At 41.6% G+C, this 24,600-nt stretch overlaps 1 protein-coding gene across 3 annotated transcripts; it reads right to left on the bottom strand.

Annotated features, from left to right (window-relative positions):
* Positions 1 to 6,239: 6,239 nt before the first annotated feature.
* Positions 6,240 to 23,553, bottom strand: EED (embryonic ectoderm development). 3 transcript variants are annotated; one of them, XM_064441469.1, is made up of 13 exons: positions 23,418 to 23,553; positions 20,483 to 20,635; positions 15,054 to 15,146; positions 14,082 to 14,147; positions 13,188 to 13,313; positions 12,991 to 13,072; positions 11,328 to 11,419; positions 10,266 to 10,399; positions 9,035 to 9,140; positions 8,103 to 8,261; positions 7,608 to 7,681; positions 6,649 to 6,798; positions 6,240 to 6,569 (listed from the first exon to the last, which is right to left on the bottom strand). In XM_064441469.1, the coding sequence occupies exons 1-13, from the start codon at positions 23,544 to 23,546 to the stop codon at positions 6,443 to 6,445; spliced, it is 1,491 nt and encodes a 496-aa protein (XP_064297539.1). In that variant the 5' UTR covers positions 23,547 to 23,553; the 3' UTR covers positions 6,240 to 6,442. The 3 variants fall into 3 exon arrangements, with proteins under 3 accessions (XP_064297539.1, XP_064297540.1, XP_064297541.1); XM_064441470.1 differs by lacking the exon at positions 6,649 to 6,798; XM_064441471.1 differs by lacking the exon at positions 8,103 to 8,261.
* Positions 23,554 to 24,600: the final 1,047 nt, after the last annotated feature.

The following is a 24,600-nucleotide window of genomic DNA, read 5'->3' as shown; positions in this document are numbered from 1 at the left end:
TAGTTCAGGCCTATGTGTCAGCATGACCTAACAGCCTCACTGGGTCAGCATGATTTAATTAACACAGGAGTGAACTATTTGTAAAAACAAAGTACTGTCTAGAGCTTCCTTATCTGCCTGGAGTAGCCCTATATGAAGTAATCTATGTGTTACTGTGCTTTGCTGCAATTTTCTATAGTCCTGCTTATCTGACATAGTTTGGTGAAGAATGAGTCTATAACCCTAAGGTATGGAAACCCTGTAAGGACTGGCTTTGGGCAGAGTTCATTGCAGCAGAGGATGTCACTCCACTTCTCGTGTCTTCTCTCCTGTAGCTGTAGTAACAAACTGCTTCTGTTCTGATCTGGTCAAAACTCCATTCTGGTTACTGCATGATGCTGGTGGCATTGTTGTTGTTTGGGCTTTGGGAAGCCAGACTAGATCATGTGGGTGGGATGGCTAAGTCCCTCCAGCATGAGCTCTGAGACTGCTCTTGCCCTGCCTTGTCTTCAAGTCTGTAAATGACTATATGTAACCATATGCATTTTGAATAATTCAGCAGTATGTATCAAGAACTTCTCTCAGTGCCGTAGCCACTGTGGATTCAGCAGGCGCTGTCTCTGAGCCTGGTGACTGTGGTACATGCTTGAGACCATCACTATAAATTACCTTCCTCTTTCCAACCTTCTGTGGGCTCGCAGAACAGAAACTTGCAGAAGGCAGACTCTGTGCCCCTTCAAACTGTATCAGAGGTGTCTTTCTTCATCTATCTCATCATATCTCTACCCTATGCCATTCCAATCCTCATCACTGTTGTCTTTTTAACCCTATTAGAACAAAAAATCCTAAGCTACATGCAAGCTTGAAAAGGACCATAGCAGATGGAGTAAAATTTTTCATTAAAGAACTAATTCACCCATCTACCTCCTCCCCCTTTATCTTAACCCCCATGTTAGCCCTTCTCTTAGCCATCACAATCTGAATCCCCCTTCCCCTACACTTTCCCTCAACAACTTAAACCTAGGCCTCCTCTTCCTTCTAGCCATGTCAAGCTTAGCAGTTTAACTCGATTCTCTGATCAGGGTGGGCCTCAAATTCAAAACATGCCTTAACTGGAGCACTACGGGCAGTAGCACAAACAATCTCTTATGAAGTGACACTAGCTGTCATCCTATTGTCTGTAACTGTACTACGTGGCAGCTACACACTAAGTACTCTCTCTACCACTCAAGAACCACTATACCTTGCCTTTTCCTCCTGGCCTCTTGGAATAATATGATTCATCTCAACATTAGTTGAAACCAACCAAGCTCCATTTGACCTCACAGAAGGAGAGTCAGAGCTAGTACTTTCTTAGTTGTGAGAAAGTAAGAAAGAACTCATTCAGTTCTATGGGCTGTTTATTTGAACTTCTCAGGCATGTATTTTCTTTCTACCTCACCTAACTCTTGTTCCATGTGGTTTTGTGTCCTGTCAGGCAGAAACTCTTGTGGGTGCCTCTGAAATAAACTGGGAGTCCGGTCACGCTGCAGGAGAAAAGCTGTCAGCACAGTAACAGGCCACAACTTTCAACCCTTCAAAGAACAGATTGCTCCCAGCAACCGGGTTACTGGGCTGCGGGTGACCCATAGGCCCAGCCTAAACTGGGTTTTAAAGGAGAAGTGTTTTGTTCGCTGATCTGCAGCATTCGTGCCAAACTCTGGACGTACACATGTATGTGCTTTCAGAAGTAATGAGAATGAACAGGAGAACAGAAACTATCCCAAAAGATTGAATGTTTGGGGTTTTTAAAATTTTTTGGTGGGTAACAAAGATTCCTGGAACATAGAAATATTTCCTGTCGAGGAATGGAACAAGCCTCTTCTTACTGCTTTTTCCTTTTTCAGGATGAACAGTGGTTTAGTGTCTTTTCTCTGCATGTTTCAGGTGACAGGCAGTTCCCAGGGCAGGGATTGTACTTTGTGCTATGTCTTCATCACTGAACAGCCAAATACATACCTGTCTATATAGATATATATATCCTAACACTACTTCTTCCCTCAACACAGTGGCTTAAAATGAGATAACAGGGTTATATAGAAGTAGTTCAGGAATAAGCCTGAGAAGCAGAAAGCTACATGCACGTATCAATCTATCCTACCTTTTATGTATATATTGAGTTTGGTTTTTTTTCCACACACACAATTAAAAAATCCTTCCCTGAGGTAGTTCCAGAGGTGTCATGCCTGTAATAAGTTACCTATATGTAATACAAATTATTTTGTGAAGGTCTTCCTGCAGCTAGAGTATTTTTCCTTTGTGCTGTAACCATCAAGGTTAGGTCCCTTGAATGGAAAACCCCTTAGAACAAAAAAAAAAGACCCTCTACTCCTCATTAGGCTTTGAGGCTGAACGTGCCCTGCCCCAGCAGACTTGTAACCATGACAGCAATAGGCTTATTTCCCTCCATTTTGGAACATTTTCCCAGTCATTTTTCTTCGCAAGTCAACATGAACTGGTAGCCAGAGTTGGGGAAGTTTCTTTTCAGGAGGGCCTTACCCATTGCTGGGTCTGCCCTCACCTCGGCACCACACCCAGGGGCAAACTCAAAGTACAAGCAGCAACAAGGGCGTGTACTGCACCTGGGTTATGCTGAAACAGATGGAAAATCCATGAGAAGCTGTCACAATTCTACTCATGCAGAGAGGGGGTTTTGTAGTTTTGTTGGGTTTTAAAGCATTACAGTATTGAAATTAACCAAATATTTTTCTGGCCATGGATCCCCTCCCATGGTGGCAGCTAAGCAGCCTCAGCTGAGCCTGAAGCCTTCCCTGCAGCACTTGTAGAGGAAGTGCACTTCTTGACTTTCTGCCATGGAACCAGAGCTCCCCAACATCATCTGTGGTGAAGAAAACCCAGGAGAGCATGAAACATGCCCAAAAAAACATGCACTCTTACATACACTAGGAAGAGCAAATTCAATCCACATTTGCATGAGATTCTTTGGCTTAAAATTAAAAGCCTCAAGAACCCGATTTAAAATTACATTGTGGTAACTTTTTTTTTTTATTCAGTTGCCACCAGATGGAATAAAGCCTCAGCAAACAGGACCTTAATCTCTGAGGAGAGACCCGTACAACTGAACCACCGATTTAACAATTGGGAACTTGCTTTCTACTTCCAGCTGTGCTACAGACTTTCTTGCTGACTCTGGGGAAAGTCTCTGCCTAAAAATTAGGATTTTGGTCCAAGCCAATCATTTATTTCTAAGTCTCTGAAAGTTAGTGGAGAAAGACAAAGCCTTCCAAGTAATTCTGTCCTCCAGCTTATTTTTTTATGAAGGGATGAAAGATTAATCTCTTCAGAGAGATACTCGGCGTGTATCAGTTGAAGGAAACAGCACCTTTCCAACTTCGCTGTACCCTTCGTGCAGGGTTCACACAGACCAGGCATCTGTAACGCTTTTAGCCTCCCAAAACAGTTTCCTGGCTGTGCTGCAACCACCAATCAGGGGAATTGGAGCCAGGCGGAGCCTGACTCTACCTCTCCCTCATCTGCCCTTTGCTGAGATGGGAAACAGAAGGAGCTGATTACAGAATTTGGCAAAGACCAGACCTACAGGTGGCTTGCAGACCATGGCAAAGAACGCACGTTAATGTCTTTCAGGATCTTTTTGGTGGTTTTCTCCAATACAAGGGCAAACCCCACTTTTGATGAAGAACAGGCACTAGGGCTCTCAAGGAATGTGGGTCAGCAGTTTCAGCTTACACAAAGGTACACACTAAAAGGTTAAAGGTTTTGGAGACTATTAAATTCTTCTTTAAACTCTTTTGCAATGGTTATAACTCTACTAGTTATGTGTCTTCAAGAAGATACACAATAAAAATAATTTGTCCCTTTTTTTAAGTCTAGAACTAGGCAACTCTAGGAAGAAAACACCCTGATGAAATAAATACACAACTTTTATGTTCGCTTGAGCTTTATGTGCCTGAATGTTGAAAAGGAGTTATTTTTCCCCTTGTGGTGTATATTCAAGATATTGTTAATCCTAAAAGCAGATAGGGCTGACTTTTGTAAAGGAGAGGGTTTTTAATTCCCCATGGCTGGATCCAGCTCTTACTTCTGCAAGTTCACGCTGCCTAGCTCTTCCCTTCATCAACACCTGTAATCTGATTTCAGCTCCGTCCAGCTTCCTCAGGGCAAACCTGCCAGAACATTTGTCTGTATTGTAAGAGAACATTCTTCAGCACATTCCTAAGTTAATACAAAAGTTAACGCTGACCCTTATACTGTTAGGCCTCTCTCTAGTCAAGCCCCACCCTTCCTTTCCTTCCTCTCAGAAACAGAGCAACTCAGTTGTCAGAACATACCACTTACCCACCAGAAAAATAACAACCATGGCAGAAGTAAAATCCCTACTGCTTTTGTATTCCATTTCACTCTTAGCCATGGGAAAACACAGAAGAGCCAGTGCAATGGCATGCTCCTGTAAAGCATTTGCAAAGGTTAAATGGTACCAGCCTCCAACCCAGGGGTTCTCTATATAGCTTAGCTCATCTGATCAAAGCTCTTTCCTTGAAGGCTGGAGGAAGCCTAAGCACTCCCACTGCCTTTTTGGAGTGCTCTCCCAACCACATCCCCTCCTCCACTGGTTCTCAGACTCTGCCAACCCCACATACTTGCCACAGAATGAACTATGAGCTATACAGGCCAGAGCTGTGGCTAACAGGCCACCTCTGCTGCATAAACGCTGGTTCGTACTGTGCCAGCAGTGCTGTCATGCAGAGAACTAGAGGTTAAAACCTGCCCCCAAGCTCCAGTCTCACCTGCCTTCCTCTCCTTCTTCAGGTAATTTGTGTTCAGCTCTGCAGGTGATTCAGTCTCCTTCCTCCAGCACTCAGGCTTATACCTGCTTCTGCCTTACTCTGTGGTTTTACACTTGGCTTCCTGATCATGTCCCCACGACCGGTCAGCCAAGGGCACCCCTTCAGACAATGAGCGGGGTGGCCCCTTGGCTTGTGCGAGAAAAAGAAGGTCCAGAATCCAGCTCAACTGAACACTGGTTTTCGATGGACTTGTGTTCCAAGGTACTGCTGCACCTCCCCAGCAGTAAGGACTGGGATTTAAAAAAAGGAAAAAAAAGGGGAAAAATATATGTTACAGAGGAAGACTTATAAGCTACTCGCCAGCTCTGGATTCCAGTTTTTGCAGACTCCCAAGGACACAAATCAAAACTGGCTTAGCATATTACTTCAGACTGAACAGGTAGTTTATCTAAACAGTATTGACAAGCTTCACAAACTGTAACAGGAAAAAGCAATGTCCTGAAAGATCAAAGTCAGATATGCACTTAAGTCAGCAGCAGACAGGACTCCTTCGCTTAATCCACTGATCAAAAGAGCACTATTACGTTGCCAGTGATAGTGCACTTTTATGTGCAGAATATCCTAATACAGTCTTTTCAAGTAACGTGTTATGGTGCAGGATAAGAAGAGCACGGTAGGAAAAAGTACGTGAATGGTTCAGCTTTGGTAAATGTTATTCACCACCTTCCTCGCTCAGGTACGCGCAGCTGTCGGGCCATGTCTTGGACCACTTCCAGAACACAAACATTTCGACTACGGGCTGACAAGATACCCACAAGTGCTTCGAACACAGATCATCGCTGCCAGTGATGTCTGCCATCTTATCCATTTTCCCCCTTTCATTTTTATTAATTGTACATATTTTAAACCTCTATGAAATAGTATTGATTTTAGAATTTATTATTCCTAGGGCAAATAAAACATTGATGAGGCCATCTGGGGATACTGACAATAGAGACAATTAAAATATATTTCTAATAACTAACTTTGAATTGAGGTAATTGCAGTGACTGAACAGCTACAGTCCAAACAGTGGAGCAATACAAAGTAAAGTTTTTCCCCCCTAATCGGTAACAGAAATTGGGATGTGAAAAGCACATCCCAATTTGAGATTATTAAAACTTCATTTCAATGTGCGATGAACTTAAGGAATGAGTTCAACGTATTTTTAGCAGCGATTTAACTTTTATTTGTACTATATTCCTAAGTGTAGTATTTCCTTTGTGTGGTCCCTGGATAATATTCAATAGCTTCATTAGGTTTTCAATAAAAAAGACACATACGCAGCTGCAAGCACACATGTACCTTAATTTCTAGCAAGCTGCCGTGTATCTGCGTGATAGCTGTAGGCAAAGCAACTTCACTGGCCATAAGTGAAAACTCATTGTGGGAAATAATTAAAATGGACAATTCAGAAAACTTTACAAAAATACTTCTTTTTATTAAAAGCAGCAATTTCAAGCAGAACAATACACAGAATGTAAACATCACTAAGTTCAGCTCCAGCCTGCCGAACCTTCGAGAAAGTCTACACTAAATGCATCTACCGTACTAGCGAGTTAACAGACTATATTATAATTTGAAAATATATTTTCTACTTTTAATTAAGAAAAAGTAATTTATCGTAGTCTGTCCCAGCGCCAGATACTGGCATCATCACACACCGCTATAAGGATACTACTATCCCTGCTAAAACTGGTTTGTCGAATGGCAGCAACACATTTAGGATGAGTAAGAGTCGTACACCTATAAATAAAAGAAAATTATTCAGCTGCAACGTTAAATCTGAACTTGCTATTACATTATGGAGCACTGTTTCACCAACCTCTCACTTATGTGGCCTAGGAAGAACTGAAGGGCAACGGGATTATGCCCTTCATGGTGTATTTTGTATTCCAAATGTGGACTGGAAAGCTGTAATTTCCTGTGCACCCACTGCCATTTTTCATCCACCCAATTTTCATTGAAGCACTGACTGAAAGTTTAGTGAAACACATTATTTCGGACTTCAGCATCAGTGTTCTTTCCCAGTGGTTAGGAATAAAATATCGTAAATGGGTGATTAAAGACCACAGCATTTTTAGGAACTTTGTACATTTATGCCTCTATATATACACATACACACATATTTATATAGATTATATTTTATCTTTTTTCATATATTATATATAAAATATATATAAGTATAATTTATTATATAGTGTGTATAAAAAGAAAATATATATAAAATATATGCATTTATTTATATCTATTTGTATGTTTTTATATATATATACACACACAAATATACATATATCTCTATCTATAAAAAAAAAAACCATGCTATAAAACATCCTGTCCGCACAGGTGAGGAACTGGAAAGCCATACTGTCTTCTCCCCATTACGCTCGTAGCTAACCTTTATACTCTCATTACACTAGTCCTTTCACCTATTTCTCCTTTGTCATGTGCTACACCCACCGAGCACATATTCTCTTAATTGCTTAGTACATTTTCCACCTAATTAGTTTGTAAGCTCTTTGAGGAACAAATAGTCTTTTACTGTATCTACAGATGGTGCCCAGCACAATTGGACTGGGGCCTCTTGGCACTACCGTAATATAATAATCAGTAAAAACTAATAAATGTTAACCTTCAGGGGCTCAGAATGTTTATTTGCCTAGTAGTTAAAATGGAAAGTGACTACTACTGTTAAAGAACGTCTATAGTTATCAGTAAAAAAAAAAGGAAAGTAGCCCAACTCCCTGCCTCAACAAAAATAAAATTTAAAAAGTAAGTACTCACTTGGCTTTATGAGGATCCTCTATCTCTAAATCCCAAACATAAAGTTTGCCGACCTGATTGCCCAGAGCAAGCATCTTTAAAAGAAAGCAGAGGATAGAGAAGTTCTGAAATGCTATCTCAAAGAACAGAAGTCAGAGTTTTATAAAGGCTCTATAGCTGATAAATTGTGCGTGATTTTTTTGATCATGCATGACTTAATGAGTTTGTTGGAGGGGCTAGAAATGCTATAAAATTTGCATCCTTCCTCCAACTTTACTATCCACCTCTGGAGATGGGGGAGGAAGTGGAAAATAAATATATCTTTGGTGGAACTTTTTCCATCAGGCACAACCCAGAATGAAAAATCTGGAGCTCCTCCAGTTTCATATAAAGCCCCTTGGCATAAAACATTCTGCTTCTCAAACATCACATGACAAGACTTCGCACGTCCACAAAAATGGAATCGATGAAAAGCTACACACCTTCAAATACAGCAAAGTCAAAGCTCACACATACCTTTTGCCAGAAATCCATTGAAAACCTCATGTACCATATATCACACTGGCTGTAATCAAATCTCCCAAGTATGGTCACATTTGACTCACTGGGCTTGATTTTATCTATATCATCTTCCATTTTGCCAGGTTTCCAGCACACAATGGCATTTTCACAAGACTGGGGGCGGGGGGGGAAGTGAAAAAAAAAAAAAAATCACCTATATTTACAATTTATACTGCACTTTCAGTCTAACTATAATTATAACCAAGCATTTAATCCCATAGCTTCCCCAACTGCATCAAAAGTAGCCATAAAACTGGCTCACAGCCACATCACCAAAAGTACGTCACCACCCGTCGCCGGGAGCCTGCTGCCCCCACAGCCTTGCCAGGTAACAGGGCTGCAGGAGCCCTCCCTCACTCGAGAGGAAGCCGACCAGATGTGCTCAAACACACTCTCATGAGCAGTTTAAATTAACCTCGACTTGAGGGTTGTTCATCCAAACCCTTCAACCAACAGGACGACACGTGCAACCATTTCTGGCAAGGAGGCAGTAAGACCACCTAGTTTAGTATCTGCAGGTAGACGTTACTGGTGGACACAGCAAACACAAATCATGGTCCGTTATGGGAACCCTCATTTCTCCCTTTAGCAGCAAGGGCCCCCATCGGCATCTATATATTCTCTTTCTGCATTCTCTACCCACCTGGGTGGTTGGTATCCCTGTACTTTTAGCAGAGGTACAGCTGTAGTAATAATTTTACTTTTTAAGTACAAGCTGCTTATCCATACATCCTGAGAGCTGCCAAAATTCACAAACCACGGCGTAAAATCATTTGGCCTAGAATATTAAGTTAACCTACAACCCAAATCCTAGTAAAATTTCTATTGTTTAAGATCCTCAAAACAAGCAACTGCGAGTAATATAGCTGAAAAAGCTGCGACTTTACCTTGGAAAGAATTAGGTCTCCCAACCATCGTACACAGTCAACATAGTTTCTATGTATGTCTCTCGTAGAAAAGTCAGGAAAGTGTATTTTCTGGGAAATGAAAGGCCTATGGAGAAAATTGCCGAGTGAGGTTCAGAGAAACACAGAAACGCAGGGTCTAATTTTTAATGGCCAGTTTTAAGATATCTCAATGTTGAAAGGGCAAGCCTGCCTTTTTTTGTTGTTTTTACAGTTTTATAACAAAGTTGATTTGTGTTGGTTTGTTGTTTTTTGGTTTTGTTTTTTTAAATAGGAACAGACCCTGTTTTCATCCTCATCGCTAATGAAATAACGTTTCCCACTGCACAAGACGGTGCAGAGACAGTGCTAAACAAAACCACTCCTTCAGACGCTGAATACAGCTTCCATTGCCAAATACTACAAGAACTAATTAAAGCTCAGTTTTCCTGACACTGTTTCTGTACCATCTAAATTGTTAAGTAGAAAAGCACACTAGGAAAAAACCCTTTTTTTTTTTTTTTTTTTTTTTTTTTTTTAAAAGAGCACACTAAAAAGCATCATTTAATATTTGGTAACATTACCAAAAAAAGCGAGAGTATTTTCACAGTTAGTCTCACTGCTGAACATGTTCAGTCTGTTTTAGACTCTTCAATTCTTTCAATGGTTTAACTGGAAGTTAAGATTAAAAAGTTGATGAACTTCATGAAAGAAGATTTATCATGTATCTAATTGCTATGTTTACTTGACAATTTACTCATATCTGAGGTCAGATCAGAGAATGATGAAAAAAAACCCAGGTTATAAACAGTTTTGTCCCTGCCCCAAAGTCAGATAACAGGTACAATAATGAGTAATAACTACCCAATATAAAACTATTTGCTCTATTTAATTACACAAATTTGATTCCTTTGTAGAAATTTTGAGGTGAGAGAAAGAAAAGCCATTGATGTCTTGAAACACAGTGAAATACAAGCTTTACATTTTTTACTCAAACATATAAGAAATAATTAAGATATTTAAAAATAAAAGTGTCAGGACTTTAAATCTGAATTAAATAAAATTCGGCTGAAGCAAACATCAGTAAGACACTTCTAGGGAGATTCAGTATCCAGTACAATCCCCAGGTCACTCCCTATGCCCAAGAACTCCCAGTCTGGATAGGAATTAACCTGGGCCATTGATGAGAATATTCATGTTTTGCAAAGACAGCAAAGAAGATGAAGACACGTACCTGTTGGTTTTGTTTGGGTTATACTCATAAGACTCTTTGATGGCATTTATCATTCTCTTGGAATTAATTCTCCACAGTTTTAGAGAGTGATCCATCCCACAGGACATGATTTTTTCACCAAGAAGATCATAATCCTATGTATATGAAACAATTTTGAGGACCCCCAGCCTAAGCTGCATATCAACTGAGATTTTATTCCATCAGTTCCATCAAAACAGCATTTCTTTTGCTTAGAGAATGCAACAAAACTGTGTATTTCAAACAGGAAAATGCTAATAACTTAATCCTGCTCACTGCAAAGCAGCACAGTATCTTAGTAATTGTATTTACTCTCAAGAGAGACAAATTCAACAGCACTGACAGAGGATGAATATACTGCTACTGCTCCTCCCCCCCTCAGTAAACCCCTAGGTTTCATTTTATGGATCAACTTTGGCAGAATTCCAGGGCTATGACATGGGTGATGACTGCTTAAACCACGAGAGAATAACACCAGTGTCAGGTTTCACGTAGATGCACCCCTCACCTTTCAGGTCACACAACAGGAATGGAAACAGTTCATAAAAGCAGCATAGTAAAAGTCAACTATTCTAGTTGATTTTTCCTGGGTACCAGTGTCTGTTCACAGCCACTGAAAAGCAGCACAACTCACCTGAAATAACTTCTTTCCTTCACTACCATGACTCTCAAGGCTTATTTGTTCTTGCTGCTTTGGCTTGGTAAGACCTCAATAACTTCAAAAGTGGGACCATCATGAAAACTTTTTACTCTTTCTTGCCCCACTGAGCTCTATTTTGTTTACTTCTAGGCTGCACTGTGAGAAAACTAGCTACTGAAAGACACAAAAAGTGAACACCTGTCCTGTATATTTAGAGGTGGCCAGATCAGTCACACCACCTTAGATTTAAACTAGTCTATCCCCTTAAAACAGTATTTATGCACTTCAGGGGGGTTTTAAGTAGGTGTAATATCAAAACAGTGCACAAGAGGATAAGAAGTTGCATATTGTAGGCTTACTACCCTTTGTAAATCTAAATCACTGCCCCACAGTCTTCCACTTACTGCACTTAACACCTCATCCCTGTGCCCTTCTACTCCTCCAAATATTGCAACCAGCGTGTCTGTCTGGATGTTCCACAGTCTCAATGCATGATCTATAAAGAACAAATAAAATTACATGCTGCTTTTCATATGTACATATGAATAATATATTTCAGCTTAACTACTTTCAATAACAGGTGTTCATGTAAACATCAAAAAGGCACTTAATTCTTCACTTGCAAGAAACAACGGAAGTGCATTAACTAAAATTGCCGTTACAACTGAACTATTGTTAGAGTAATTCTGTAACTGAGAAAGTGTGCCTGCCCGCCCCCCTCCCCTAGGGACAGCTTCTTACAAAGATATACTTGGACCTTTCGATCATCTGAAAGCAGAGAGTCATCTGATCTTGGGCAAATATGCTTTTATTTAGTCTCACCTCAAAAATAATTGTATCTATCAAAAAATGCTATAATTCCTTTCAGCCATTCTTACATCAGCATTCAGAGGTTTGAATTTCCATTATTTTAATCTTTAAAATATCATTCTTTATGAACCACAGACAGTAGTGATGGGAGAAAATGTTTCTATAAACAATATGTACTCCAAAGTCAATCCAACTCACCCACTTGTTTAAAGGAAGTTTTAACAATTTCTAATTAAGAACCTCTACTGTATTTCCCTTTTGGAAATGGGAACCTCTACTGTATTTCCTCTTTGGATTCTACAAGTATGCTGCACTGAATTACAGCAACATCAACAGAAAGGCCATACAGACGCAAATATTCTCCTTTTTCTAGTCACCTCTCAGCCAAGCAGTTCTGAGACTCCAATATTCTCCTGCCTCATGCCCTCTCAGAGGTAATACCTGGTCCAAAGATTGCACATTAAAACCTGTAGTACTATGGCTAATGTAATTTAAAAAAAGAACCTAAAAAATATACAGAACTCAAGAAATTCAACATTACAGACCCACAGCACAACCTCGACAGCTGCAAGAATCAGAGAGGTTCCCAACTCCTATTCTTGTGTAGCTTCATCAGTAATAGCAAATACACTAAAGTCAAAAGTCCCCTTATGTGAACGTTTCCAACTCCAGCATCCCTGAAGGCTCGCTCTTGCGGCAGATCAAGTATTCCCTTACTTTAAAAAAAAACAGTCGAGATTAGAAAGTTGCGACTGTTCAGATCTTCTGGACAAGCCATAGGACATCATGCCAAAAACTCACTTTTCCCTTCACTAATATGCTTTTTACACAAAGTCTATTTAAAGTCAGAGCTGCTCCTGAGCAACAGAGAATCGAAGTTTTCCCCATGAACACGGTGGTGAATGCTGCCTGCGACTTTAAGAGATCCCCACTAGATGGCAACATAATTCAACAACTGAAAAAAATTAGAATTGGAAAGAGCAACCCCAATGCTCAAGTTTCTTCTTCCCTAAAAGCAGCACTATTCACAATCCCTTTGCACCACGGGTGGAGTTAGGTTTATTGTAGGCCATGGATTTAATATATGCAAGAGATATAGCCATAAAAGAGCAGCATTTGCTCTCAACTTTAAAGGTAAACTTGTTCAGTGCCATTCATAAAAACCTCCATTCATGGAGATTTGGGCTATTTTCAAGACCAAAATCCAATCCAAAGTATCCTGATTTATACAAACACAAAAGAGGGTTTTTTCCTCACCTTTGCTTACAGATAAAAGGAGATTTGGATCTCTTGGGTGGAATTTCAGTTCATTGATTGCATTTCCATGGCCCACGTAGTGCTGGGATAGAATTCAGAGACCAAGTTATTTCCCCTCATGTTCACATGTATTTAGCAGACATAAGTTTCATGCCTTACTGAAATGCAAGCTGTATCTTGAGCTTCTGAGCACTCACCTTTATGCACTGCATTGTAATAGGATTAATTATCCTAATAATACCCCTGGACCCTGCCACAGCCAGAAGAGGATGGCTTGTATTGCTATCATATGTCCACGCACATGTATAAAAATTTTCATCTGCCTACAACATCTTACGTTAAGGAATGTAGGAGAAACAGGAGGGTTGGTTTTTTTTTTAAAAGCAAAGGAAGAACTTTTTTTTTTAAACAACATGATTTTTCAAGTAAATTTGTTGCTATTTTATACAAGTGCCCAGGACTCTCTGCTGGACCCAATAAGAATAACAAGCATATTTGATTATACACCTACAAATACAATCAACATTGGCTTTTCTGCAGATGCCAGTTTCCTCACTTCTGTTCCATAACGTACAAGCAACACCTCCTCTCTCTTGGCATCACTTTTCAACCTCTTTCTCCAAATTATCCAAAGCCTGTGAATAAAATGAGGATGAATCAAGACTGAGTTCACAAGATACTGACTTGTGTACTGCAAACGATCAACACAAGTTATAACCCCTTCAGAGCACGAAACATAATCCTTAGGCTTTAAACCCAGTTCCAATTCACAGAGAAACTGAGACCACTGTAAAGCAGCAAATGTGAAACATTACACAAATATTAGTGTTAGGAAGATTAAACTGATGTAGAACCAGTTTTCAAATATTTTAACAGAGCATGTTCCGTCAGTCTACATTTCTAATATTATTTCAATAGGAGGGACTCTAGGATGTGGGAAAGAGGTAGGACTTGAACCTCAAAACAAGGAATGTGCCACATGAGCAAAGTATTAAATCGCACACAAAACCTTCATATGCTTTTTCCTACAAAGCCTCTTCATTTTTGATAAAGAGGAAGCAAGTAAACGGCTTTTTAACTTAAAAGGATACGTCAGCATCCACATATGACTGCAACAGACGGATTTCTCCTTGAGAATGACATTCATATAAAGTAACCTGGAGGAAAAAAAAAAGCGGGAGAGATTGCTGCTTACTTGTGATATTTCAAAAGGAAATCACATGCATCTGCATACTGACTTCCTAACGGGGAGAGGTAGCATGCCTTTATGGTTTAGATCTCATCTATCATCTCTCTGTTTCCAACAGGTAGAATTCATTTGATAAAAGAATACTCAGAGCAGTTTCAATAAAGCACCACTCCAGGACTTGTCAGCAGTCCTTCCCAGATATTGAAGTCTACTATATGAATTGTCTTAGTAAGATTAAGCTGTATTTGGAATTAGTTACTGCAGCCATCTCTAACATGACTTGATCTTCTATTGAGCCATTGATACCTTGTTTCATCTTAGTTTAGCACGTGTGTAACTGCCAGGTGGAACAAACCTGGAAATGAAAGACTTCTTGTTTATTCACGACACTGGCAGAGAATGCACTTCAGGAGCTCTTTTCAAGACTGAAATGACATAGATCCTTGTTCAGAAAAAGCCCACGAATTCACTCCACAGAGGCCATTAATTTAGCTGCTGAGCTGCCTGGCATCACTGCAGATGCTCCTTATCCCATTTTAGAGCATATGACCTTTTGGAAACAGTAACATCTATGAAGAGTAATTTTAGTGCAAAGATACATGTATACACCTCTCTTCCTTACCTTGTGTTTTTATTACTGCAGGATTTTTTTCTCTATTATATAGGCTAATTCCCAAATAGCCAACACATGACTTCATAAAACAATCCAGAGGATGCAACTCTCCCAGATAACAGACACTACCTTCCTCAGAAATAAAGCTTTCTGTATGAAGTGTCCTGTGTCCGTACTAAACACAGGTAAAGGGATTGGTTGAAAAAAAGAACGCAAGCAGAACCGCACGGAAGGGCTTATGCTTAGAAACAGATTACTCACTCTGTTGCTGCCTACAGTGGCAAAAACAAGAGGATCACCTTCTTTACTGTGCCAGTTAAACTGGACTCCAAACAAAGGCTGACCATGGTCCTCCTGTAGATGTAAAGTAAGATTAGAGACAAAAAAAACATAAAACCCACAGGCATATTATTTCTGTGAAATTCAGCTGCGGTGGTAAACAGTTTAATTGACATGTTTTCCTCCTCAAACTACTGGGTTCACATTCAGTATAATTTCAGATAGTGAACAGTTAAAAAGAACAGTTTTGTAACATCACATTTTAACTTGGCTGTCTTAAGGGAGGTTAAAGGAATATTCTGCCCTCCCCCTCTCCCCCACACACCCCCAGGCTTTTAAAAAGTGAAAGGAAGCAATGTTGTCTCACAGTTATGGCCAGAAGCTGGCCCAACTCCTGAGTTATATTTGCAGCTCTACTATTTTGTCTTGCAATTTTCAACCAGGCCACCTCTGCATCTAAGGCCACATCTATATGCATTTTACATTGTTACATTTACTTCCACACAACTATTTACAACTTCACAGAGAAGAATTATTAGGACGGAGAATAATTATACTGGTATAAGGGTGGAGATGGGCCACATTTAACTATTACGGAGCTACAAGACTTAACTGTGCTATCACAGACACGACAAATTCACTCCAGCATGTCACAAGGCTCCTGCAAGGTTCATGTCTACTAAGTGTTTTCAGACCGCCTACACAGCTACCAGAAAAATGCCAAGTATTATTTTTATACAGCTTACATCAGTTTAATAGAAAAAAACCAAAAACCCAAGCAGATATGTTTATGAATCGTGATGAATATGGTGGTGCTTGTTAATAATTGATAACAGTATTTTGGCCTGTCCTGACAGGATGTTTTGAGTAAGAATAATGTTCATTAAAGTGCCTCCCCACAGGGGACTGTCTGGGACAGTGCAGGCAGGAAGGAAGTGTCTCACGACGGCTGCTAAGCAGCCTTCAAATGGCAGTGCTTCAGAGACAGCACCAGAAATATTAGCCCTGGCAGCTTGGGCTTATCCAAGAACCAAAGAATAAATTTGAGGGGGGGTGTGGGTGGGGAGTCCAACACTGCTCAGAAAAAGGAAAGTAAGGAAGTCTGGAAGAATTTAAAATGGCATTATTTACTGAGAAAGGCAGTATCTGTTAGTAACAGGCATAGCTAGAAGAGAAGGGAAAAAATCTTTCGGAGATGAAGGCCCTCCTGCAACTCTAAAAGACAGGTAATAACTTCCAAACCTGAACACAGATTTAAAAGAATTGTTTAAAGTCTAACTTGAAGTGTTACCCATCATAATGTGAAAGAACAGACTAGTGGCTTTATGTGATGAGGGATATAGGGTATTAGCAAAGGGGAAAGTAGCACGGATATTAGTGACCCCACGACAGAGGAAAAAGCAGGTGTTCAGCATCTGTAAAAGATTATAGTTTAATTAGAGATGAAGAATGAGGAAAAACTGTATGCCATAAAACTGCGTACACAAGGCCATGATTTTTAGTGTCCAATACAGTTCTGAATTTTACTTTCTAGGCTTTTTTTTTTTCCCCAAGTGTTTTTAACTCTTCCTTGAAAGGAATGGCTGAGAGGTCAAACACAGAATACTTAAAAAAAAAACTTCACTAATAATTAGTTGGTTTTGAATTTCTGTATGAAAGAGTTCATGCTGGTGAATACTGAGGGCTTTTGATATACTGCACGACGATAACACAAGTAAAATGCATGGATTCTTACTGCTTTATTACAGAGATATATTAGCAGGTTTTGTGCTTGTTTTTCTGGAACAACCTTGTTCTCTGTCTCGTGCGCTGTTTCTGATAAATTTAGTGAAATGGAAAAAGTGAAGAGGAAGATGTTTTTCCCCCACAAGAGAGGATATTTTTCCAGCATAAGTTGTGATAAGTTTGTGATCTTCTAGGTAGGACGCAGACAAGGGCGATACGTACCAAGTAGAGAGATATAACAGAAGGCTTGTTTCGAAATGTCTATATTTGAGTACATAGCTGAAGTATTTAGTAAGCTTTTTCAAAGACAACCTATTTCTCTGCAAAAGTTACTCCGCGAGACAAATGTCCTCACATCCAGCGCTACAGCCTCCAAGAGCCTGACTGTACATGTCACAGTTTTTCTTTTGTTTAATGGATGAAGGTGTCAGGCAGAGGCTCTTGCAGGAAGTCACTATGGTATCCAAAGGGATTACGCTCACCTCATTTAAACTACCATCATTCCCACTGGTCAGAGAGAGCACACAGCTGTTTTGATAATCCCGGCCCTCTATACTTTTTGTCCCAAGTGCTAAATGATGCAGCAGGTTTTTAAAAACATTACACTTTTACGTGCTGCACATTATGGTTATCCCGAGATGCCAAGTACGTCATGCAAATCTGACCACTGGTTTGTACAGACAGAAGTCCAACAGTTGAATTGTGAAATGCTATCTTGACCTTGGTATGAATAAAGGGCACAAAACCTAAAGTACTCGGGTTCTTCATGCATCACAGAAAGAAGGCAGAGGAGAAAACAGACCTACAGTTGTTACAAAAGCAAATAAATAAATAATCACTGGTTAGTTCTGCCCTTACTCACTCAACACCAACCCAGGTTCAGTCAGACCTGTTTTTAGACTGAAGGCAGCGAAGTAAATAGTTTGCCAACACGAAAAATAATCACCAGCAACTACACAAACTCATTTTAATACACTGACACCCGCACTGCCAGCGAGGAACCAACTGACCGCACATTCATTCCCAGTTCCCCGTAGTGGAAGCAAGCCATTATTGGCAGCAGTTTTAGTTACCTCTCCTTTACAAGCTAGAACCTTGCGTGTGGCCAGTTACTGATTTCCAGCTCAGGGGACAGCAAGTAGAAGCTGAGAGACAACACTGGCTGTTGACAGCCACTGAGCCACACCCTACACAAGAGCAAAGGGTAAGGCAAATAAAAGCATTGTCTTAAAGGGAGCACATCAAAGCAGAATACACACAGCTCTTTGCTGGAAGATCTATAAGCAAAACATATGTGGATGTATGAGAGGATGTGCATCTGTTAGCTGTGTATGCTCATTTATAAACTACATTTCCATTCAGCCCACAGAGAGCAAAGATTGTTCAGTACACCTAACTTAATACTGCAAAAAGCAAAAAAAAAAAGGCAGTTTTTATTTCCTGTCCTTTTCCAAGTTATATTTTTGTTTTCCTGACACTTAAATTTCACCCAGAATAACTTCCACAGTGGTGTTTAAAAAGCATATTTAGCAAGCACTGAGTTTTTCAGGCTGAATCATAACCTTTTAACATTCAAAGCAGATGGCAATGGCTGTATTTCTTTGTTTCCCCACGGAAAAAAAGTAAAAAGCAAAATAAGAGGGGGGGGAAAGAAGAGCAGGAAAGTGGAAAAACACATAAGTTATAGATCCCCAAATAATATCAATTTCCATGTCTTTAAATCATGTTGACTCATCAATTTCCATACATGCACTTTACAGCCTAGTTCAAAGACGTAAACTATGGGATGTGGGATGTGATGTCCAAAGAGTCACAAGTGTCTTTCTGAACCCATGTACAACATTCAGTCATTAGAGTTTATCTCCACAGTATCTGCAAAATTAGTATGGAAGAATAGGAAAAAAAAAAAAAAAAGAGAGAGGATTCCTCAAACATGAAGTACCAAATTTCGCTGCTACCTAGTCTTTGTATTAACATGCACCTTTCTTATTATCATCATTAATTTCAGTTCAAAGATAAATGAAGGAAAAAAAAAGATCATAAAAATATCCCACTTAGCTGAAGCGCTGCATTTGCTCCCTCACAGCTTGATTCCACTTGCACAGGAATCTATTCCCAGGCCCTGATCCAAATCCACAGAAGTCAGGGATTGCTTAACTTCAGAGTCCCCCTCTAGCGGGGCCTGGGCTGCAGTCGGGGTGAGGGACTGCTGTTTTCGCAGAAGAGTACTTGAAAAGCACTAACTACTTTGGAATATGTGGTCTGCAGATAGAAAACAAATATGCTTGGCAAAACACAGAACTTTTTAAATGTTTGGGTGCTGAAAGGCCTGCGCCTGTGTTTGAAGCATGACTGGAAGCCACAGAAAGCACTACCTGTGGGGGCGACTCATGTGAATCACAGAACAGCTGCCTACCTAGGTGAAAATGAAAGAGCTTCCCTTCCTCCCACACCCTGAAAGGACTAGAGATCATTTTTGTACTTCAAAAAAACACATTAAGATCAACTTGTTTCCCAGATACTTTTGTCAGTATAAATTCATATCATAATTTCTCCAGTGGCAAAGCTGCTTTATGAGGTTTCCATGCTCCAAACCTCTCATCTACCCCCGCATTTCAGTGAGGCAGCCTGAAGCCGAAGTTCAGAAACATCTACATCAGCACAGCTCAACAGCTAAATGTGGGGGAATGACAAAAACCTCTGAAAGCAATTCCGCAGAAAATACCCACTCTGGAGCTGCGCATATGCTCCTGTTAGCTAAATATAAAGTTTAACAAAACTCCCATCTTGTTCCAGCCACGACCTTCGCTTTATTTAGAAATCTTCCAAAAACAAACTGGGTGGCATATTTACAGCTTTTGCCACATAAACATCCCACACAAGGCTGGGGAGTGAAAAAAGAACATCCTGACAGTGTTAAAAGAATCAGAGAAAATTCATTCAGTCCACCATAGTCTGTCACCGGTGCAGAAGAAAACAATCATACTCTACAACACAAGAACAGGGAGTAAAGACCATGAATCCACATCCCTTCATGCCATCAGGTATTACATGGGAAGATAAAAATGACTTAGATCAGGTGTGAACACGTAATCACAACATTCACGATAAATAAACCAAATTGCACTATACAGCACTTCGGACAATTGCAGGAGGACAGAAAATACCTGATCTGGTAAGTGTGAGGAAAAAGCGACTCCAAGACTGCAAGACTGTTGGGTTGTTTTGTGGTTTGGTTGTGGGTTTTTTTGTTTGGTTGGGGTTTTGTTTTGTTGGTTTGGTTTTGTTTGTTTTGTTTTTTAAAATACATTCCTGTCAATCTGTGTAGGTTCTGCGCTTTGCATCCACTTGTCACAGGTTTTGTTCTATTTGTGTTTGTTTATTCAGTTTTTTTTATCTTTACCTCAAGCAACTACAGCTTCAATGAAATATATAATTATAACGTATCACACAGCTTTGCAAACCTCTACAAAAATTGAGTTAATTGCAGCACTTTGTATGGTTTCCTTTTTCTTCAAAACTTCACCTATTCCAAATAAGAAAGGTACTTACTTCAGATGAGCATGGAACATAATTGTATACAGATATTTAAAAACATCTATCCTGACACTGTCTCACAGTCCACATCAACATTACTGCCAGCAAGCGGTACCCAGCAGCCCCACACCGAAGCTGCACATACCTACCTTTAGGCTATTTACACATTTGAAGGAATATTTGCACTTCTTTGACTTCCATTTTCCTTTTCCCCAGCTTTTTCTTCCCGGTGCATTAGGAGTGTTTGTTGGTGTGTCAGGGCGTTCGGTGTTAGTACCGCTTTCAATACTAACCGCATCATCCTGAAAACATTCAAATTATATAGAATGTAACAAAGGTATAATTAACTGCCGTATAAATTCAACTAATTTTGCAGCACTTGGCCTTTGCACTTTTCCTTCTCCTCCATAGGAACAGAAGATCTCCTAGGACTTGGTGTTATTTAGATTCACATATTTAAATCTATTACTAATATAATAGCATTCCTCCCTAGAAACGGAAAATGAGTCACATGAGGACTGATCCAAGAGGGAGAGACGTGAACTGTGATCTAGTGATGTTTCTTAAGAATACTGGTAGCTGCTCTTAAGAAAAATGTCTAAAGATAAAGTTGTCACTTTCCCTAGAAAACATCTTTGACATAGATGAAGTGAGTACTTCTGAAGTAATGAAGGAAGAGGTTGTCTGTGTAAAAACATTATGCTTAGCCATACCAAGAACCTAACTGTTCTGAAAGGCTTCTGTACGTGCTCAGCAGCATCAGGCACAGCACAGTTCTGCAATAAGTCAGCACTGGCACTGTAACGGAAGTCCCACCTCTCCCTCCTGCTCTTTCCTACAGATACTTGCTTCAGCTAAAAGCTAAATTAAAAAAAAGGAACAAAACCAAAAATAAAATTCGCTTGCTGTCTGATCAGCTAACTAATCCAACTGGCCCTCTAACCGTCAGCCACCAGAGCTAAGGTAGGGATGGGCAAAACAACCCACCCAGTCGCTGAGCAGTTTTAGATCAGCTTTGGACAATTAACAGAAACTACAATTTCACACTCAGTCTCACTGCGGGTCACTACTCAGAAGGGCGTTTCTATTCTCTGCACAATCCATCCCAGTACACCTCAACTTCACCTGCATCGTAACTTGCAGCCCTGTGCTTCCATAAGAGTAAGTTCAGCTTGTTAAAAATCAACGTGGGGTTTTTTTTCTGGCAAGCTCTGTTCACTTCCCATCAGAGTAGGGGGGGAAAACACTCATCTCAAGGACACGTGATTTCTAGATCTGAACTAAGGGAGACAGAGACAGACAGCCTGTCACAGGAAAAGAATAAGTGTAACATGAAGCTGCACCAGGAACTCCTCTAGGAATACAGAATAAGGTCAACTATAAACATTAATGCACCAATTCCCACCAAACATTTCTTCTTTGTCCCAGTTTCATATCTGTATCATCAGAAGCCAGCAGAGGTGTACCGGCCTTTGGTTGCCCAACATCTCTGAAAATCAGGACATCAAGAGGAGAAAAAGGAGGAAAGGCAACACACAAGCCTATAAGTGAACTGCCCAAACCTGGAGTCATACCCTTCACGTTGCACCCCTAGGAGATCCAACCCTCCCCAAATATGCATAACTGAGTTTAGCAATTTTTATGTTTTCCAGTTTCTTCTCCTTTACCCTAAGAAATTTCAGAGCTTGCCAAATGCTTGTCTCCCAAGCACACTTGCTAGCCAGGGTCGTAATGCTTCACAAGACCGAGGTTTTCTCTTGACTAGTCAGATATTGTTAGTGTAAGAACACCAGGTACCTGGTATGGTACAACTATACCGAGTACCTGCAACTACAACACAACCAACAAACTTGCACCCAGGATACCTGTGGAAAAAAAAAAATACATCCTTTCTCCAAATCAGCACTATTTTGCCAACTTTTAAACAAAATCCCTGTCTTTCAGGAGTTGTGGCTTCCAGTAACAAACTCTTGAAAAGGGAGTCCCTTCACCATTGGGATAGGTCACATTTTCAATAGCCAGGCAGCCCACGTCCGTGGTCGCTGACAGCCTACACTAGGCACCAAAGCAAACCTGAACGCCTTCGTCACCGAATTACACTTGGATTCACAAATGCTGCTGAGCAGTAAAAAAATTCAGTAGCAGTGGTGGGGAGTGCCTCGAACCTACCTGTCGCTCACTAGCAGCACTTTCACAAGTTGTGGGGGCCATCAGCCAGATCCCTCACTTTCTGGATAAGTGCTCTAACCAGGAAAAAAAACCATGCTGCATAAAGCTGACACCCAAATAACACCCCTGCTCCCAGGAACTACATAATCTAAGGTATCTAGCGGTTATTTTAAGTTTATCTTTCAAGTATAAAGCTATTCTACGTCAATCACATTACCTTTCTTCTGAACACTAGATTTCAGCCTAACTTTGAGATCACAGCCCTCATCCCTGCTGCCGCCTTCTGCTGACAGAAGCTTATGTGCACTATCCCCTATTCCTCATTCACCGAAGGGCTGCACATATAGATTTATGCTGCGTGTTACTCTGCAATGTGACAGTGAAGACACACGATGCAAAACTGCAAGAAAGAAGGAAAACGTTGCTGTTTTGCAGCAAAAAATAATAAGAAAGCCTGACATTTTGAAGTGGACTTCGAGTCGGAGAGGGCTTAAGAGTTTGGGCCTTTGATCCTCCCTCACCCACGTGGAGGAGAAGTGAGTGTCTCTGCCCCAGACCCACGCCGGTCCCTCCCTCCCTCCCCTGAGGGGCGGCCACCGAGCTGGGGCGGCCACCGAGCCGAGGCGGCGGGAGGACACCCCCTCCGCCCCCAGCCCCTCTCCCGCCCGGGATGCGCCGCGCCCCGGCGGGGTCCTGGGGCCGGGGGACCCCCGAGGGGCCGGCCCGGGACGCGAGGGAAGGGGAGGGAAGGGGAGGGAAGGGGGTGTCCCCTCACGGCGGGGCCCGACGGGCGGCGGCGGCCCCCCTCGCCTCAGCGCTCCCGCCCGCCCCCGGCGCGAGGCCCCGCGGCCGCCGCGCGCGCGCTCCCGCCCCACCGCCCCTCCCCCCCGCCGCCTCTCCCCCGCTCGCCCTCACGTTCTCGTCGCCGGACAGGTCCCCGGGGTTGCTGTTCTCATCGCTGCTTAGCTTCTGCTTCTTCGCCGGCATCTCACCCCCTGCTCCCGCCGCGGCCGCCGCTGCCGGGGCTTCTCCCCGCTCAGACATCTTCCCCGCCCCCCACCCCGCCACGCAGCCGCAAAGCGCGGACGGGGAGGTCGAAACGCCTGCCGTAAAGCAACCCCGCGCCCTGTTCCCTTGTCGGGGAGCGGCGGGCTGCCACACTGCTGAAAAAGCGCTCTTCCCGCCGCCAGCGCCTCAGGGGGCCGCTGGCTGAGGGACGGCGCGGTCCCGCCTCGCCTCGGCGGGGCCGAGCGTTACGTTAACCCGTCGTTTAACAGCGGGGAAACGTAGCGGCACTTATAGCGCCGTTGGCAGCGCGGCCGGGCCGGGGCGCGACGCGTGTGAGGTAGAAACAGGCACTCCCTGTCGCCGCGGGCGTTAACGGTCGTGCTGCCCATCGTCGCCCGGTTCTTGTGCCTAAAGGGTTTTTCTTTATTCTCCTCTTGCTCTATAGAAGTCCTTTAGCCTGGAAGTGGTGTTGCCAGAGAAGGAAGATAGGCTCTGCTCTGCTGCCTGCTCCTGTAGTCCCTGGCAAGTTCCTACCACAGCTATAAATTAAATAACTGCAGTCTCCACGTTTTTATGTATTTATTTCAAAAAACGTGGGTCCCAGAGTCATAGTAATTGTGAACGTTAAAAAAACTCCTCTACCAAAGGGGAAAAACAATTTGCCCACAGGCACGGCGTCATATCTGCTTTTCTTGTAGGGGCAGAAACAAGTCTTTCCTCCCTGAGGGAGATTCCAGTCTCAAAATGTGATTGCTTTGAGGGCAGCGATAGAGGTGAGCCATGCCCTGTATGTAAAATTTAATCTCGCATAACCTTCAGAGATGAAGAGATATGCTTACAATCATTCATGTAGCATAGTGTTTTTAGCAGTAGATAGCCTCTTTTTTTCTTCTGCAGAACTGCAGGCTCCAATGAAGCATTAGATAATATATAGCAAAAGGTTGTAGTTTACAATTAATAAAAGCTCTGCCCGGGTCTGTGCTGTAAGATCAAGGTTGTGATAAAAGTGTTTGTGGGAAAATACACAAAGAAAGAGCAGTCTTGTTTTTAAAATATGACTGGGTGTTTTCAGACTGGCATCTTGATTAAG

Source organism: Phalacrocorax carbo, chromosome 1, assembly GCF_963921805.1.
Source record: "Phalacrocorax carbo chromosome 1, bPhaCar2.1, whole genome shotgun sequence".
Classification (NCBI taxonomy): domain Eukaryota; kingdom Metazoa; phylum Chordata; class Aves; order Suliformes; family Phalacrocoracidae; genus Phalacrocorax; species Phalacrocorax carbo.
This window is presented reverse-complemented; position numbering and strand designations above follow the sequence as displayed.

What these genes read in the sequence shown, in the direction of transcription:
- EED (XM_064441469.1), bottom strand. Translation starts at nt 23,546, where the DNA reads ATGTCTGAGCGGGGAGAAGCCCCGGCAGCGGCGGCCGCGGCGGGAGCA. An exon ending in CCACTGTAGGCAGCAACAGA is followed by an intron (nt 14,148 to 15,053) that starts GTGAGTAATCTG and finishes TTTTTCCTCCAG; the next exon opens with GTTACTTTATATGAATGTCA. An exon ending in CAATGGATTTCTGGCAAAAG is followed by an intron (nt 7,682 to 8,102) that starts GTATGTGTGAGC and finishes TTTCTTTTAAAG; the next exon opens with ATGCTTGCTCTGGGCAATCA.